Below are 19,676 nucleotides of genomic sequence, written 5' to 3' on the forward strand. Positions count from 1 at the left end.
AACAGCAACAGTCAATTTTATGTAAGAATTTCTAATCCAAAACCGTGTGCAACTTTACAGGTTTGAATGAACTTCACTACAGGAAGTAGTGAGAAGCCCTGAGAAATAAACATAAATCATTATATATAAGACATGACAAAGATTATGCACTAAAAAAATCGTGTCAAATAATTCTCAATATCTTTTAAAAGTCAGTCACAGATATATAGTCATAAGAACCAAAAGAAATTTATTTACAAAATTCCTTACTTGACTGGTGGTGTGAACCAACAAACCATCAACTAAGACCCCACCAATGGCCTTCAAGCCAGTTCACACAAGAGAACAACCACTGTAGTTTCTGATAATTAGGCCAGAAAGATGTCCTTTTGCAGGTCCTTCCACTAAAAAAGGAGATATTAATACATTTGACCATAGGGACCTATGCAAGTAGCAACATGATACTTGCAGACTCACTTGAATCATAGCTTCTAGAGTGCTGTTCCCTAACTACCTCACATAGTTGTTTCACTACTTTTGCTGATTTCTTTGCAGGCTTCTTTCTCTTTTTCTTCTCTTTCGTTGGTTTTCTCTTTTTCTCCTTCTCTGTTGGCTCCTTTTTCTTCTTCTCCTCTGCTGTTGGCTCCTTTGTCTCCTCCATTGCTGGCTTCTTTCTCTTCTTTTTCCTTAATACCAGTATAAACTGCTTTGTTATAACCTTCTCGATTCCGAGCAATTTCAATGGCAAAAAATTGTATCCTGGGTGCTGAAAGGTGAATAGAATTGATTATTGTCCTAGTCTTAGCTAATTTTCTAAACCTAGTGGAAACTGACAAAGTTGAACTAACATACAAAGCATTCAAGTAGTCATAAGATTCAGAGATGTGGAATTCTAATCCTATACTAAATGAAGCTGAAAATACTTAATCTATCTCCAGTTACTCAAGATACAGTAATATGATCTTTAAAGTTATAACAAAATGATTCCCAAACCATCCATGTCATTGATTCATCAGTAAAACCAGACCCCTCACTCTCCTTATTCAGAAACAATCCCAGAGGCAAGAAACTCACCAAAGATGGTGTTTTCTTCAGTGTAGCCCTGCGAACAGTTCAGTCGCAGCAAAGTACCATAGTTGAAGTCTTCCACAATCCCATCAAACTTCAAGCAGAATGGCCTCCACTTCTATAAAGACAAAAAAGATATCTTAGCTAAAAATGCAGGAGGCTGGTGAAGTCAGGCCAGGAGAGGGGCTTCCATTTCCCCAGTAAGGAAAATAACCACAGTGAAAGAGACTAGAATTGAGCTGATTGCTAGTTTCACTAGCTATGAGTTTCTGTGCTATCTTTGGCATCTTTAAGCTGGCATTTTCCAACATGAGCAATATCTAAATCTGATAAAATACTTAAATCCTTGTCTAAAGAAGAGAATTAAATTTTAATTTCTTAAGTATATTCTCTGTTTTAAGTTATTGGCTAGTTCAGCCCAAAATGGTTACTCATTCCCACTGAAGCACAAATAAGACAAAGAAGGCAGGAATTAGGCCCAAAGTCACAAAGTTAAATTTTAAGAAAGAAGTCCATTCAACAAAGGCAGTTTTCCAAAGATCAGTAACAGCCTGCTTAGAGTTAAAAGTTTTCATTCTTCATAAGCCAAGAGTCTACTCTCAAGGAAAACCATTTCCTAAGTATAAGCATTTTAGTGCTCTGTAAAAGTAGAAGATAATCAAGTAAGCAATGCAAAACACAAGTTTTCCAGTTATCCACAGCTTGTGATATGATCTTAAATCCAGAGGACTCAAACACCTCTCTGTACTCTATTTGCCAATCTTCTATCTAAGCCTTCTGGTTAAACTACTCACATAAAAAAAATTCATTCCTTCTCCTCTGAAAGAGCTAGGTGTGTAGTGACAAAAGGTCCACACCAAAGTGGAAAAAAACCCATATTCAGTGAACATGAAAAATCCATAAACCAGAAAAACATTCATTTAATAACATATTAGTTTATTAAACTACATAAAAGCCCTGCTTCTTTACATATTTGCCTTAAAACAACCCACCCCCAAGTCTAAAGGTATAAAAATGTATTCATGATCAATAATTGTTGATCAGATGCTAGGCAATATTTAAAAGAGAGGATTCTTACCTCTTTAGCTGATTCTGATTTGAGCTCTTCTGGATCCAGTATATCTATCCTGAGATTCTTAAAATTTTCCCGAAACTCAGAATAGATTTGGTCATCCACTTTGGTGAGTTTCAGGAACTGTGGGTCAACTGATGAAATCAGCTGCCAGAGAGTAAGACAACATACAGATGCCAGTCTCTAATTCGCTATATTTCTGTCCCTTCTTCCCCCAAAATTCCTCATGGTTCTCAGGGCAGGAGAGTTCATTAGAATATATAGACAGCCTAGGTTTCAGATGAAATCATGACATAATTCTAAAGAGCCATAATATACTACAGTCCTTTCCATCAATTTAAACTACTTTGGTCCTAGTAATGCCTGGTTATTACCCTCTGTGGGTTGTTTATTAAGTCAAGAAACATTTATTTAGTGCCTACTAGGGGCCGGAAAAGCTTCCCTGGTGGCTCAGTGGTAAAGAAGTTGCCTGCAATGCAGACCATGGTTTGATCCCTGGGCTGGAAAGATCCCCTGGATCCGGAGAGCATGGCAACCCACTCCAGTACTCTTGCCTGGAGAATTCCATGGACAGAGGAGCCTGGTGGGCTATAGCCCATGGGGTCACACAGAGTCGGACCCGACTGAAGCAATTAAGCAGCAGCAGCTGCTGCAGCATGGGTCAGACATCCTTTTGCTGGTTAGCAACAGAACACTGGGCAAAGAAGCACAACTCCTCACTGTCAAAGCAAAATTCACTTCCATACCCCTGGTTCTCTGTAGATAATATTTTAGAGTAATAAAAATTATATCCAAAACACAAGTATTTAACTTACTGAGAATGGTGCTTAGCAGAGCATTATACACTGAAATTACATATTTAATTCTGCTTCATAAAGAACATAGACAACTCACTTTGTAGTAGATTTCAGCATGCTGCATTGCTCTCATGGCCCAAGCCATTTCAATATCAGGCTGCAAAGGAGTGAAGAACGCCAGGTCAGAACTCACCTAATCTTGCTACTAAAGAACAAATTTTAAAAGTCTGTGGATGTCTAGTTAATGTTCAAGAGGGCTACCAAGTTTGGTGTTACTATCAAGGTTAAAAACTGGACTAGTGAGTCTGGAAAATGTAATAATCCTTTTGTCCTTATGACAACCAAAAGAAAACCTACACAGCCTAATAAACAAAATGAGCCACTGGCTGTCTCCCCAGCAGTTAGTGAAAGTATAGAAGACTACATAAAGCAGCAGATAAATCATCTCAGGACTGAGTTAAATCATTTTAAAACTGAAATACCACATACGCCACTAAGGACAAAGTAAGATAGCAGAAGTGAGGTTACTCTTCACATTTAAGACTAGTATGTCATAACCCATCATTTGTGTTTATCAGATAGCCAATTCCCTATCCTACAATACTTAGAAATTAATCAGTATCATGAAGCAGGCTAGATTATAAAAAGCCTTACAAAGCACCTGTTTCATTGGAATCTCTTACACCAAATAGACGAATTTATTTCATTGACTCCATAAAAAAAAAAAAAAAAAAAACTGCATTTTTACCTCCATGCCTTAGACCATGCCCTTTTCCTGACTGCCAATCCATGCCTTTGTCCATCTACACTTTGGAGATCCAGTTCAATAACCACTTCCTCAGCGGTCTTCCTCTACTGTCTGAGTCCTTAGGGTTTCTTCTTTGGCTAAACTCCTTCGGATCTTATACCCTGATCCGCCAATCTACCAGCATACATCACATTATTATTAAAGCGTTATCGTTATTTCCATGTCCGTGTGTCTTATAACTCAAAATACATCATGGGCTTTCTCCTTAGGATCTAAACCAGAGACCAGTGAACTTTACTGCACAATGGAACCACCCTGGGACCTTTAAAAAACTGATTGCTGACTCTCTCCTCCGAGATATTGTGATTTAACTAGGATGGATTGCAACCTGAACACTGGGATATTTAAAAGATTCCCAAGTAACTCTAAAGTGCGGTACAGTTTGGGAACTACCCCTATTCGCATTAGGCCTGCTTCTGGGGACCGAAAAGATTAGAATTAATTGAAAGGCGCAGTTTCTGTCAGACACAGGAAGTCTACGGAAGATAATTGGGTAGGGGGTTACAATTTGGTCGCGAGCCCTACAGACTAACCCAGGATAGCTGGGTTAGTGGAAGCTGTGGGTGAGTCATACTCACATCGTTGCCATAAGACTCGGCTGGGAGAGAAAGAGCATGTGCCACTGACACCAGTTCCCCGGAAACCTAGGAAAGGAAAAAGAGATAGGGAAGGAACGTTCGAGGTTCGACCCAGCTCGGCTTCCCCACTCACCCGACAACAGAGCAACGTCTCACCAACTCCTCAGGTCCACCGGTGGCCTCCATGTTGCAGCCCACAAAGCGCGGTCCCACTTCTCCGAAAATGACTTTTGCCGTACTCCTTCCTCGGTTTTCCGTTGGTTAAAAACGCAGGGCGGGCAAGAGCGACTTTCACCGACTGCGCCTGCGCATGCGCCTGCGCCTGCGCCACACCCTCCCTCGCCTAGAGGCGATACTCCCAGGCCCCTCCTCGCTCGCCCTGCTCAGGAACAAAGGTGTGGCTTAGATGGCTGCTGGAGCACTAGGAGGTGGTTCAAATGTAAATTTCGCATCCCCGCTGCACTATCCTGCTGTTATTCAAATTTACATTCTCCATTTGTGCTTACACCCCTTTTCGTTGGGGACAGACACACTTCGCAATACCCCAATCAGCAACTAAGTTACAAAGAAGCTGCTGCTGCTGCTAAGTCACTTCAGTCGTGTCCGACTCTGTGCGACCCCGTAGACGGGAGCCCAGCAGACTCCCCCGTCCCTGGGATTCTCCAGGCAAGAACACTGGAGTGGGTTGCCATTTCCTTCTCTAATGCATGAAAGTGAAGAGTGAAAGTGAAGTCGCTCAGTCGTGTCCGACCCTCAACGACCCCATGGACTGCAGCCTACCAGGCTCCTCCATCCATGGGATTTTCCAGGCAAGAGTACTGGAGTGGGGTGCCATTGCCTTCTCCTACAAAGAAGCATGATACTAGGAAATGGAGTAGGTAGTAGGTCAAGGAAGAATTATGCTGGTAAGATGCTAAATTCACAGCGAAGGTTTCGTTTTCTTCCACTGGGGTCTAACTCTCCCAAGAATTAGTTGCCTTGCATCATGGGCCTGTCATCCACCATAATTTGGGGAAAGCAGAGGGGCTTTGTATGCCGAATATTAGAGAGTTGAGACTCTACCCTAAAAACAATGATAAGCTACTGAAGGCCTTTAACTAAACCAGCCTCATGATCAAACTTAAATCATAAGAAGGTCAGTGAAGGTATGGAAGGTAAATTTGAGGAAGGCAAAACTGAGGCAGACTAACTTGAAGGCATTGGGTGCTTAAAAACCTAAGCTGAGGCACTGACAGTTGAGATGGACGTTGAGAATTAATAAGGGAAACAGAATCTATAGGGCTTTTTGACTAACTGGATATGGAGGATAAAGAAGAATTAGGATTCCAGCATGACTCACAGGTTTCAGAATACAATTGGGGGATAAATGTCATTGAGTTAGAAAACACAGGAGGAGGGATGATGAGTTTAATGAAGAACCTATAGAACATTAGGGTAGAGTTGACTAGTCAGAGGGAGATCTGATCAGAGATATAAATCTGATAGTTGATACTTCAGATTTAATTGAGCTGTCCCAGGGAAACTATGAAGAACTGTAAAGACGCAAAGAGAAGGAGGCCAACAACAAAACTATTTAGGAAGAAGAAAGGACAGCAAAAAAAGAGAGAGAGACAGTTATCAGTGAGACACAGGAAAGAACGGAGGAAGAGTCTCACAGAAGTCAACGGTAAGAGAACTCTCAGGAGGAAGTGGTGAACAGTGTCCACTACCCTGGGTTGAATACCCTCAGCCCAGAAATTTTGAAAGGTCCTTGAAAACCTTAGCAAGAGCGGTTTCAGTGGAGTGGTGAGGACAGAAGTCAGAGGGCAGTCGGTTGAGAAAGGAGTGGGAGTTAAAGAAGACTTGACAATGATCATACAAGGTTCTTCCAGACTAGAAAGAGACATGAGGTCCAAGGAATTTCTAAACTTGTGGTAAAAAAAGAAAAAAGAAAAAAACAGAACATGAAAATCTACGTTGGTATCCAACAGATCTCCAGAACTTTTTCGTATTGCAAAACTGAGACTCTATACCCATTAAACAACAATTCCCCATTTTCCTCGACCCCTAGCCCCTGGTTACCACCATACTTTCTTTTTTTCTATGTCTTTGACCACTTTAGATACCTCATGTAAGTGGATTCATATAGCATTTCTTTTGGTGACTGGCTTATTTCACTTAGTATAATGTCCTCAAAGTTCATCCATGTTGTTGCCAATGTGTACTTCCCTCCTTTTTAAGGCTGAATAGCATTCCACTTTATGTATACAACACACTTTCTCTATCCATTTTTCTATCAGTGAACATATGGGTTGCTTCCTTATGTCTATTGTGAACAGTGTCACTATGAGCATGAGTGTGCAAATATCACTTCCAAACTCTGCTTTCAATTCTTTTGGATTTATTTCCAAAAGTGGGATTGCTGGATCATGTGATAATTATAATCTAAACTTTTTGAGGAACCTCAAGGACTTTAAAAATTATGATGTTAGTTTTAAAGAGACTTAAGTGTACTGTGGAATTGGTCTTACACAAAAAAGGGTCCTGGAAGGTGAGATAGGTGTATCTCCAGGTACATGGAATGAAGACAGGCAGCATAAACAGGAAATTGGTGTGATCCCACCAGATGATTTCTGTTTTCTCTATGAAGCATGAGAGAGCAACTGAGAGCAAGAGGCATTGTGAGAGCAATAGTCTGGTCTTGAGAAGTCCTGCACAGCAACTCAGATGAGAGGGAGAAGAAAGCTAACAAGGAGATGGGGGGAAGTTATAAGGGACCAGCTAAAACTAGAGGACATGATTCTGCAAGGGTAACAGTCTGTATGTAACCCAGGGGTCTGAATGTGTGATGGGTCATCCACATGGATGCTAAATGCTAGTGAATGTGGAGGCCTGACCAGGACATCAATAGACAACAAGAAAATGGAGGGATAGGCTCAAGATGATGGCCAAATCAATGCATAACAAGTGCATATGGGTAGAATTCCAAGAACCACAACTAACCTTTTACCTGAGGAAGCACTTAGGTAATTTACTTTATCTAATATTTTGGGCAGATTCATAATCTCTAATTCTTTCAAATCTATTAAAATATACAGTAACAAAAAATTTTTTTAAACAGTAAAGAAAAAAAAAAGATGTATATAGCATGGGCATATTTTGTTTTTTGTTTGTTAGGACTTTTTCCTAAGTGAGGGAAACTCTCACTATTCAAGTACTCACAGCTTTAGATACTTGCAATGTGGGAGACTTGGGTTCAATCCCTGGATTGGGAAGATCCCCTGGAGAAGGGAAAGGCTACCCAATCCAGTATTCTGGCCTGGAGAATTCGATGGACTGTATAGTCTATGGGATCACAAAGAGTTGGACATGACTGAGTGACTTTCACTTTCAGAGACCAGGAACTGGGTCCTCACAAGATTGGAAAAGCCAACTGCTTCCATACTGCCAAAGAGCAGAAAATAAAACTGCCACCCAGAGGCCTTTCCGACTGCCAGGCAAAGAAACCAGCCCAGGCAGAGGTTATAAGAATAAGCACTGGGTTTGTGCCTATACCTGTTGTTTCAGATGGACTCAAAGTAGCTGGATATTAAAATAAGAGAAAGAGGAATATGCTAGGAAGGGCATAAAGGGGGAGAGGTGGTGGACTTCAAGAACCATATCAAGGAGAGAAAGACCTTTGGTGTGGAGTAACAAAACTGGAGATGGAAGTCCACTGGGATGATTTCCTCTTTTTTCTGGAAGGGAATCACTGAGCTGAATTTCAGCTTCCTTCTAAGACAGTTGATGCAGACATGCCATAGGTGGACCTGACGGCATCGCTGATCCTGACTATGCTGCTGAGGGATAACAAAGGTGTGGAGAAGATGAAAGCTATACCTGCTGGGGCTAAGGTGCCATGGGGTAGAGGAAGGCATCTCACATTATTGAGTATAAGTTTGTCCAACTCTTTTTGCGACCCCTTGGACTGTAGCCTGCCAGGCAGTGGGTTGCCATTTCCTTCTCCAGGAAATCTTCCCAACCCAGGGATCACACCTGTGTCCCTTGCATCTCCTGCATTGGCAGGCAGATTCTTTACCACTAGTGTCACCTTGGAAGACATAATGGACTCTTAATTTACCTTGAATGAAATGAAAGCTGTTGGTTTTGAGCAGAGGCATTATATGACCTGATCATACATTTTAATAGCATTATTCTGGTTGTTGAATTGATTATCAGTCGGGGGTTTGGTGGAGCAGTGGGGAGGGTGAAACAAGGAAAGAAGTCCAGTAACCTAGGAGGAAAACTGATAGTGGTTTGGAACAGGATGGTAACAGTAGAGGTGGTGACAAGTGGTCAGATTCTGGATATATTCTGAAAAACCAGCTCATAAGATTTCCTGACAGGATAAAAATGAGAGGTGCATGGAAGAGCAGAGTGAAAGATCACTCTCAAGTCCATGGCACAAAAAACTGGGAGGAGAGAATTGCATTATCTTCGGATGGGAAATACTGCCAGTGGAGAAGGTTTATAGGGGAAGATAGGGGAGTTCGATTTTGGACTCCTGGATTTGGATTGACTCTTAACGCAATTTTCTCAGTGAAACACTGAGAATAGGCCACAAGCTAAGAGTGAGGACGGAAGAAGCAGTGTTGGAGGTTTGAAGAGAGAAAATAGGTGGTAAAATAACAGGGTGGGCAGGGATGGGGGCATGAGAGAAACGAGCAGTTTGAAGATTTGGACTAAAAATCTGGGGGAAAGATGTTTTAGGTTACATAGAGACACGGGGAGTTTCAAGATCTGACAGTGCGCATTCTCTATGATCCAGGTACCTGAGTCCACAGGTGGAGCGGCAGCCTTTCCTACCAGTGCCCCACCGGGTGACAGATTAAATCTGGGATCACATAACTACTGTTCAGTCTACCCTCTGCCTCAGTGAAGTACACCAGGCAATGCCTTCCTTCATTCTACCCCCAGATGGAGATACTCTGCCTCCATTTTACCTGAGTTCCATTTGCCAGGAAGGCTGGACATTCTACAGTAGTTCTGAGCCTCTCCTGAGAGCTCCTGGCATCATACGGAGATTTACACAGATGCTTCTGTCTGCCCACACCGCTGTGAGTTACAGCGGTGGCCAGTCTGAGTTTCCTGTAGCTTTCCTCTTCCTTGAGTTCCATACAGCACCATGCTTTCTAATCACGATTCCCATCAGCACTCCCTGAAGCAGAGTTCCATATAGGCACCACACCTTAATGAGATAATTTGAGTACCCAGTAATTAGTGGGATGCATCCTGGTAGGGGTGACTACAAGAGCTATATTTTGGGGTACTGGTTTGCCCCACATATTCCACAAAGGCCATACAGAGGAGCCTACAAAATGAAAATTTTAGAAACACTTTGGCCAGGAGGGCTGGGGATTGAAGGAGCAGCATCTCACACTTCTGGACCTTTCTGGCCCCAAATAAGGATGTGCTGCAGGCATAATACCTCCTCTGGGTGTACGTGTTACTCGTCATCGTCTTCTCCATGAAGTTCAGGAAGATAAAAATGGCCATGGAGGTGCCCGGGCACCCTCTCCATTCAACAAAGCCCTCTACCCCCACCCAGTCAATGGTCAGATACAATGTTTTCTCCTTATCTTCATTTGCCATAAATATAAGGAATACACCCCAAATATCTTACATAGTGAACAGATAGCTTCCTGGCAAAAAGTCCTATATGTCAAAACTAACTAACTAAATAAAAACCAGTAATGTGTGCTCTTTAGCAGTAGTTTAGCCATTCAGCAATATAGTCTTTTACAAATACACATTTTTAGGCCACCTCCCCCCACCCCCCCACCCCCCCCCCCACACACACACCACAGTTAGAGAAGCACATTGACGTTAATTGGTAGTTTAGTAATATGATCACCCAGGTAAGTCATTCAGAAGAAGGCAGTCTCCTCCGATATTTCTGAAAATTGTTTTCAGTTATTTAAGGCGATCATATGCTGCTGCTCCCCTTGGTCATTTAGCACATCTCATTCAGGCAAGGGGAGAAGGCAATGGCACCCCACTCCAGTACTCTTGCCTGGAAAATCCCATGGACAGAGGAGCCTCATAGGTTGCAGTCCCTGGGGTCGCTGCGAGTCAGACACGACTGAGTGGCTTCGCTTTCACTTTTCACTTTCATGCACTGGAGAAGGAAATGGCAACCCACTCCAGTGTTCTTGCCTGGAGAATCCCAGGGACAGGGGAGCCTGGTGGGCTGCCGTCTATGGGGTCGCACAGAGTCGGACACGACTGAAGTGACTCAGCAGCAGCAGCAGCATTCAGGCAAGGAATACCGTGAAATTGTCCCTTGGCTCTCCTTTCACTCAAGAAAGAGAACTTCCAAGTTAAATCTGTCAAGACTCAGCATTTCTGAAATGGTACTCAGGAAGAGGGAATGGAGCCTGACTCTTGATTTCTCTCTTCATCACCATTATGTTCAGGCAAACATTTGAAAAAGATAAGCAGGCTCAGGGCAACTTAGAATTGTATAGCCTCTCAGCTTTCAGAAATCGAGAATTTAAAGGCACTACAACTGCATCCAATCAATAGCCCTGCTCACTGAAGGCACACAGAAGTGCAGTATAGCATAGAGCCTTGGTGCTCGAAGTATGGTCCACAGACCAGCCCATGAACCAAATTCTGCATGCAATTTGTGAGCACAGTGAAGTCTGAAAAGTTCAGCTCTAGTGATTGGTTAAGAGCTGGGGCACTGACTAGAGCAGTGGTTCTCCAACTTGAGTGTACATCAGAGTCACCTGGAAGGTGTTTTAAGCCACAGGTGACTGGGCCTTGACCCCAGAGTTTCTGATTCAGTAGGTGAAGGATAGGGCCTGAGGACTTGCATTTCGAACAAGTTCCCAGGCAATACTGATACTATTATTGTTCTGGGGACAACACTTTCAGAAAAAAACTGGACTAGAGACAAAGCTGGATGGAAACTATGGCTGTATTTGTTTAACCTCACATGAATCTCTTAAACTAAGCCTTAGTTTCCTCCCAAAAAGTGGAAATAGGGTACCAGTGTTCCATGTTACTGTGAAGATTAAATGAGGAACTAGGGAGAGGTCCTTTGGCACAGGGCCTGCCACGGGATAAAACTCAAACAGATGTAGCCAATTATTGTTATTATTATTCAAAGCATACCACAGCAGACATTTCGCCCTCCTCTAACATCCCTTTTCCCCTGTCTCTCCAGGGAATTCTGTCCCCAAAATAACGTAAAGCTAAATTATACATACAGAGTATGGACAATCCTCGGATAAAGCTCGGTGCTCAGAACATAGAGGACAAATCCTGTCATGGCCTGTACCGGAAGAAAAAGGCTGGGGCTGATCTTAGAAAGAAGTGAAGATCACAGTCACCTGCAACCTGCCATCCAACACAATAGGGCAAAGTCTCGCCGCTACCCTGGCCTAGACCAGCTGGTGTCCCTGATGTTCCCACAAGCTGGTAGGTGCCCTCTAACAGGGCATCAGGGACTCTTTTCAGTATCTGTCTTACACTACAGCAATCAGTCCCAACCTCTCCCCTGCACCCCCACAGCACTGGGGCTCTTCACTCTGTTTTGTCTATTTAGAGTTCTTTTGCTTCAGATTTTTCCCAGGGTGAGACCCTGTTTTTCCAACTTCCCTTCACTGTGTACCTCACACCTACGAAAGGAGAACCACAGCTAGTGATGGGTCTGTAGCCTTTTAACTCCCTGTTTTCCTCCAGACCCAGGATAACTGAGGGGATCCTACTGTTGTCTACCACAGAACATGCATGCATGCATTCATTCATTCTTTCATTCAATTTATCATGCTGCTGTCAACACGGTTTCACCTTCTACTAAACTTTAGTGTGTGTGTTAGTCGCTCAGTCGTGTCCGACTCTTTGCGACCCCATGGATTGGAGCCCTTTAGGATTCCTTAAAATATCAAAGTTGTGAACACTACGTAAGATCTACTATGTACTATGGACCCATTCCAAACTCCTCCCTGTAATTAAAATTCCACTGGCATTCCACCCATAGTAATGCAGGTCTGTGACAAACTCTTCCATTACAGCAAAACAAAGCCCCATAGCGACCTAATCTGGAAAGACAAGATCCCAGGACCCATAGAAAAGGAGACCAGAAAGGAGGGCAGGCCACAAAGGGGAGGGAGTCAGGCTTCCCCACCCTCTGTACTCTTGGGCCTTCTGTGGAAAGAGGCTTTTAAGCTAGGTGCTCAAGGCCCAAAAGCTGTTGTCCAGTCTAGTGCCAGCACTTCCTGGTCCTGATCCATTCAGCCCTTCTATCAGAACTTCCTATTCTGATTCTACTTTTGAGAGTCTAGGAGCTACTGCAGGCAATGAAGCAGCAAACATTTCTATCTTTTTTTGTGTTGATCTAAGCCTCTGTATTAATAAGGCGTGAAGCAATGTAAAACCAGGAAGAAGCTTTTATCCTTATCAATATCATCAAAGGCCATACAGGACTATTCTAATGTCCTCACCTGTCATCTCCTTGAAGAAGCTGAATCTGACCACCCAGTGAAAATGGGTACATATCCACCACGTTTCTCTCATCATATCACCCGTTTTATTTTTTTACTGTCACTTATCACTATCTGAAATCGACTCAGTAGTTTATTTATGTTCTGTCTCCACTCCCTAGAAGGAGTGGTCCCTGAGCACAGGACTCTTGTGATCTTCAGTGTCTTGGATCCCCAGAGTCTAAAACTGTGTCTGGTACGTAACTGGTGCTCAGTGAATATTTGCTTTATGAATGAACGGACGCACGGATAGCTGGGTGAATGATGCCCTCTTAAAAGGGCTCCCGGGGCTACTTGGCTTTCTCTTTCTCTCCCTCAAACACTCAAGCCCCGATCCACAAACTAAAGGGCCAGCAGAAACTTGCCACTAAATAGCTTGAAGGTCTAGGGCACACAGCTGACTTGGCAAGTCCGTACAGCGCTGATGCGCATGTCCACACTCCACTGATACGCGTCCATCTTCGCGTTACTCTTCTCGATGACTCTTAGAATGGGTCTGAAAACTAACGCCATCCCCATGCTCGCTCTCAATCCTCCCGGAAATGTTCGCCACCCCAGGGAACATAAGAAACTATCCACAAAATTAATTCAGATAGGAAAGAGAGGACCCGAATTCTGTACCACCGTAAGACAAACCGCCACACTTCCCATCAGCCATTGGCGCTGCCCACCCGGAAGGCCGCGCAGGAACTTCCTGTTGCTGTTGCTATGGCTTCGGGGGCGGGTCTTCAGGAGGCCGCTCTCAGTTCAGTTCAGTCGCTCGGTCCTGTTCAGTCGCTCAGTCCTGTGTGACTCTTTGGGACCCCCATGGACTGCAGCACGCCAGGCTTCCCTGTCCATCACCAACCCCCCGGAGCTTACTCAAACTCATGTCCATCCAGTCGGTGATGCCATCCAACCATCTCATCCTCTGTCGTCCCCTTCTCCTCCCGCCTTCAATCTTTCCCAGCATCAGGGTCTTTTCCAATGAGTCAGTTCTTCGCATCAGGTGTCCAGAGTATTGGAGTTTCAGCTTCGGCATCATTCCTTCCAAAGAATATTCAGGACTGATTTCCTTTGGATTGGCTGGTTGGATCTCCTTGCAGTCCAAGGGACTCTCAAGAGTCTTCTCCAACATCACAATTCAAAAACATCAGTTCTTTGGCCCTCAGCTTTCTTTATAGTCCAACTCTCACATCCATACGTGACTACTGGAAAAACCGTACCTTTGACTAGACGGACCTTTGTTGGCAAAGTAATGTCTCTGCTTTTTAATATGAGGCCGCTCTCCTGCCTCTCAATTGCATATCCACTTCCCTGGTGCCCCACCCCCACGCCCTACCCAAAGCAGTTTTGTGGACTCAGCGCTCTAGCTACAGTCGCTTTCCCCTCCCGGTTTATCTCGCTCAGGTCCCTTAGTGGGTCTAAGAGCAGAGTGGGCCGCGAAGGGACTCTCTTCCTAGGCCGTCTTCATCACTCAGTGAAACTGCGGCCGCTTGATGGCAGTATAACACTTTAATTGCGTGTCACTCCGCTCTTCCCCGCCCTTCGTGTTTGAAAAAAAAGTGCTCTTCGGACTCAGAACAAAAATTCTATCTCCACAGAGACGGGGCTGTTTTAGGGCGGCCTTGTTGCTCCCATTTCCTTCTTTAAATCTCTGTGGCAATCCGATAGGCAGAAGTGTAACAGTAAAATATTTTTTAATGTGAGTTTCTTTGATTATTAGCCCGCTTTTGTAAACTGTCTCGCCTGTGCTCCGCCCCCCCCCCACCCCTTTTTAAGCCGTCGTATTGAGTCTCCTGTAGGGCTTATTTTAGCTTTCTTTTGTTCATTAAATGAATTTCAAGAAGCTGAGCATATAACAGTTGAAAGGTCAGAAAGTATGAAGGTAAACAACACCTTAGTATTTTTGTGTTTTGTCCTTTATAACTGGTAGCATTTTTAAAATGTATTTTCTTACTCTAACAAACAACGTTTGAGTTTCATCTTATTTCACACTATCAAGATCATACAGTATTGACCATTTTGTACCCTGATATTTTAAAAGCCCCAAAATATATGCTTTAAACTTCCTCCTCTTTTCTCTATTTCCTTGGGAAAATTGCTGAAAGTGCAACACAAGTGTTTTTCTTTTTCAGTGTTTGACAGGGTTTACCATACCATTGAAAAGATTGAGTGTTACTTGAATTTATTCTTGGAATTGTTTTTAACTAAAGTCCCTGTTTGACGATGATGATGGTATTTTAAAATTGTGGTATAATTAACATGTAACAAATATACATGCTTTTCTGCTGCTACTGCTAAGTCACTTCAGTCGTGTCCGACTCTGTGTGACCCCATAGACCGCAGCCCACCAGGCTCCCCCGTCCCTGGGATTCTCCAGGCAAGAACACTGGAGTGATAGGGGTCAAATCTATTGCATTAAGGAAGAAAGCCTGAGCTCAATCTGAGTATGACAGAGAGCTGGGGGGGTTAGAACAGATAATCAGAGAAAGGGTGTCAGTTGGCTGGAAAACTACAGAAAGGAGGCACTGAGGGTAGAATGTTTCTTGCTAAACTTGTCGAACAGTATTCTTGCTAAGCAGGGCTAAAGAGTTAGACACTATGGTAGGTTTGAAGAACTGGATCAGAAATGGGAATTTTTTCACTAATTTTTCAATTAACAAAATTTTATTTTTCATTTTCATTTAATTTTCCTTTGCATTGTCTTTTATAACTGGATCGGAGTAGAAAAAATCTCAGTAAAATTTAAAACTTTGCAGGAATCTTGGAAATGGAAGGCCAGGGTGGAGGCCTCGTGGATTAAAGATTGATGAAGGAGGTAGGCTTTGTCATAATGACCCATGATCAGGCCTCCACCCTGGCAAGAGCAAAGTTTTAAATAAGAAACATTCTACCCTCAGTGCCTCCTTTCTGTAGTTTTCCAGCCAACTGACACCCTTTCTCTGATTATCTGTTCTAACCCCCCCAGCTCTCTGTCATACTCAGATTGAGCTCAGGCTTTCTTCCTTAATGCAATAGATTTGACCCCTATCACTCCAGTGTTCTTGCCTGGAGAATCCCAGGGACGGGGGAGCCTGGTGGGCTGCGGTCTATGGGGTCACACAGAGTCGGACACGACTGAAGTGACTTAGCAGTAGCAGCAGAAAAGCATGTATATTTGTTACATGTTAATTATACCACAATTTTAAAATACCATCATCATCGTCAAACAGGGACTTTAGTTAAAAAACAATTCCAAGAATAAATTCAAGTAACACTCAATCTTTTCAATGGTATGGTAAACCCTGTCAAACACTGAAAAAGAAAAACACTTGTGTTGCACTTTCAGCAATTTTCCCAAGGAAATAGAGAAAAGAGGAGGAAGTTTAAAGCATATATTTTGGGGCTTTTAAAATATCAGGGTACAAAATGGTCAATACTGTATGATCTTGATAGTGTGAAATAAGATGAAACTCAAACGTTGTTTGTTAGAGTAAGAAAATACATTTTAAAAATGCTACCAGTTATAAAGGACAAAACACAAAAATACTAAGGTGTTGTTTACCTTCATACTTTCTGACCTTTCAACTGTTATATGCTCAGCTTCTTGAAATTCATTTAATGAACAAAAGAAAGCTAAAATAAGCCCTACAGGAGACTCAATACGACGGCTTAAAAAGGGGTGGGGGGGGGGCGGAGCACAGGCGAGACAGTTTACAAAAGCGGGCTAATAATCAAAGAAACTCACATTAAAAAATATTTTACTGTTACACTTCTGCCTATCGGATTGCCACAGAGATTTAAAGAAGGAAATGGGAGCAACAAGGCCGCCCTAAAACAGCCCCGTCTCTGTGGAGATAGAATTTTTGTTCTGAGTCCGAAGAGCACTTTTTTTCAAACACGAAGGGCGGGGGGAAGAGCGGAGTGACACGCAATTAAAGTGTTATACTGCCATCAAGCGGCCGCAGTTTCACTGAGTGATGAAGACGGCCTAGGAAGAGAGTCCCTTCGCGGCCCACTCTGCTCTTAGACCCACTAAGGGACCTGAGCGAGATAAACCGGGAGGGGAAAGCGACTGTAGCTAGAGCGCTGAGTCCACAAAACTGCTTTGGGTAGGGCGTGGGGGTGGGGCACCAGGGAAGTGGATATGCAATTGAGAGGCAGGAGAGCGGCCTCATATTAAAAAGCAGAGACATTACTTTGCCAACAAAGGTCCGTCTAGTCAAAGGTACGGTTTTTCCAGTAGTCACGTATGGATGTGAGAGTTGGACTATAAAGAAAGCTGAGGGCCAAAGAACTGATGTTTTTGAATTGTGATGTTGGAGAAGACTCTTGAGAGTCCCTTGGACTGCAAGGAGATCCAACCAGCCAATCCAAAGGAAATCAGTCCTGAATATTCTTTGGAAGGAATGATGCCGAAGCTGAAACTCCAATACTCTGGACACCTGATGCGAAGAACTGACTCATTGGAAAAGACCCTGATGCTGGGAAAGATTGAAGGCGGAGGAGAAGGGGACGACAGAGGATGAGATGGTTGGATGGCATCACCGACTGGATGGACATGAGTTTGAGTAAGCTCCGGGGGGTTGGTGATGGACAGGGAAGCCTGGCGTGCTGCAGTCCATGGGGGTCCCAAAGAGTCACACAGGACTGAGCGACTGAACAGGACCGAGCGACTGAACTGAACTGAGAGCGGCCTCCTGAAGACCCGCCCCCGAAGCCATAGCAACAGCAACAGGAAGTTCCTGCGCGGCCTTCCGGGTGGGCAGCGCCAATGGCTGATGGGAAGTGTGGCGGTTTGTCTTACGGTGGTACAGAATTCGGGTCCTCTCTTTCCTATCTGAATTAATTTTGTGGATAGTTTCTTATGTTCCCTGGGGTGGCGAACATTTCCGGGAGGATTGAGAGCGAGCATGGGGATGGCGTTAGTTTTCAGACCCATTCTAAGAGTCATCGAGAAGAGTAACGCGAAGATGGACGCGTATCAGTGGAGTGTGGACATGCGCATCAGCGCTGTACGGACTTGCCAAGTCAGCTGTGTGCCCTAGACCTTCAAGCTATTTAGTGGCAAGTTTCTGCTGGCCCTTTAGTTTGTGGATCGGGGCTTGAGTGTTTGAGGGAGAGAAAGAGAAAGCCAAGTAGCCCCGGAGCCCCTTTTAAGAGGGCATCATTCACCCAGCTATCCGTGCGTCCGTTCATTCATAAAGCAAATATTCACTGAGCACCAGTTACGTACCAGACACAGTTTTAGACTCTGGGGATCCAAGACACTGAAGATCACAAGAGTCCTGTGCTCAGGGACCACTCCTTCTAGGGAGTGGAGACAGAACATAAATAAACTACCGAGTCGATTTCAGATAGTGATAAGTGACAGTAAAAAAATAAAACGGGGTGATATGATGGAGAGAAACGTGGTGGATATGTACCCATTTTCACTGGGTGGTCAGATTCAGCTTCTTCAAGGAGATGACAGGTGAGGACATTAGGAATAGTCCTGTATGGCCTTTGATGATATTGATAAGGATAAAAGCTTCTTCCTGGTTTTACATTGCTTCACGCCTTATTAATACAGAGGCTTAGATCAACACAAAAAAAGATAGAAATGTTTGCTGCTTCATTGCCTGCAGTAGCTCCTAGACTCTCAAAAGTAGAATCAGAATAGGAAGTTCTGATAGAAGGGCTGAATGGATCAGGACCAGGAAGTGCTGGCACTAGACTGGACAACAGCTGCTTTTCGGGCCTTGAGCACCTAGCTTAAAAGCCTCTTTCCACAGAAGGCCCAAGAGTACAGAGGGTGGGGAAGCCTGACTCCCTTCCCCTTTGTGGCCTGCCCTCCTTTCTGGTCTCCTTTCTCTATGGGTCCTGGGATCTTGTCTTTCCAGATTAGGTCGCTATGGGGCTTTGTTTTGCTGTAATGGAAGAGTTTGTCACAGACCTGCATTACTATGGGTGGAATGCCAGTGGAATTTTAATTACAGGGAGGAGTTTGGAATGGGTCCATAGTACATAGTAGATCTTACGTAGTGTTCACAACTTTGATATTTTAAGGAATCCTAAAGGGCTCCAATCCATGGGGTCGCAAAGAGTCGGACACGACTGAGCGACTAACACACACACTAAAGTTTAGTAGAAGGTGAAACCGTGTTGACAGCAGCATGATAAATTGAATGAAAGAATGAATGAATGCATGCATGCATGTTCTGTGGTAGACAACAGTAGGATCCCCTCAGTTATCCTGGGTCTGGAGGAAAACAGGGAGTTAAAAGGCTACAGACCCATCACTAGCTGTGGTTCTCCTTTCGTAGGTGTGAGGTACACAGTGAAGGGAAGTTGGAAAAACAGGGTCTCACCCTGGGAAAAATCTGAAGCAAAAGAACTCTAAATAGACAAAACAGAGTGAAGAGCCCCAGTGCTGTGGGGGTGCAGGGGAGAGGTTGGGACTGATTGCTGTAGTGTAAGACAGATACTGAAAAGAGTCCCTGATGCCCTGTTAGAGGGCACCTACCAGCTTGTGGGAACATCAGGGACACCAGCTGGTCTAGGCCAGGGTAGCAGCGAGACTTTGCCCTATTGTGTTGGATGGCAGGTTGCAGGTGACTGTGATCTTCACTTCTTTCTAAGATCAGCCCCAGCCTTTTTCTTCCGGTACAGGCCATGACAGGATTTGTCCTCTATGTTCTGAGCACCGAGCTTTATCCGAGGATTGTCCATACTCTGCGTATAATTTAGCTACGTTATTTTGGGGACAGAATTCCCTGGAGAGACAGGGGAAAAGGGATGTTAGAGGAGGGCGAAATGTCTGCTGTGGTATGCTTTGAATAATAATAACAATAATTGGCTACATCTGTTTGAGTTTTATCCCGTGGCAGGCCCTGTGCCAAAGGACCTCTCCCTAGTTCCTCATTT

At 43.9% G+C, this 19,676-nt stretch overlaps 1 protein-coding gene across 2 annotated transcripts; it reads right to left on the reverse strand.

Moving 5' to 3' along the window:
- Nucleotides 1-204: 204 nt before the first annotated feature.
- PBDC1 (polysaccharide biosynthesis domain containing 1) lies at nt 205-4,615 on the reverse strand. Of its 2 annotated transcripts, XM_005909493.3 has the most exons (6): nt 4,459-4,615; nt 4,303-4,368; nt 3,014-3,073; nt 2,126-2,266; nt 1,054-1,165; nt 205-745 (listed from the first exon to the last, which is right to left on the reverse strand). In XM_005909493.3, exons 1-6 carry the CDS (start codon nt 4,486-4,488, stop codon nt 495-497), a joined length of 660 nt encoding a protein of 219 aa, XP_005909555.1. In that variant the 5' UTR covers nt 4,489-4,615; the 3' UTR covers nt 205-494. The 2 variants fall into 2 exon arrangements, with proteins under 2 accessions (XP_005909555.1, XP_014338344.1); XM_014482858.2 differs by lacking the exon at nt 4,303-4,368 and having other exon boundaries at nt 4,436-4,552.
- Nucleotides 4,616-19,676: the final 15,061 nt, after the last annotated feature.

The sequence above is a fragment of the Bos mutus genome, chromosome X (genome assembly GCF_027580195.1).
Source record: "Bos mutus isolate GX-2022 chromosome X, NWIPB_WYAK_1.1, whole genome shotgun sequence".
NCBI lineage: Eukaryota > Metazoa > Chordata > Mammalia > Artiodactyla > Bovidae > Bos > Bos mutus.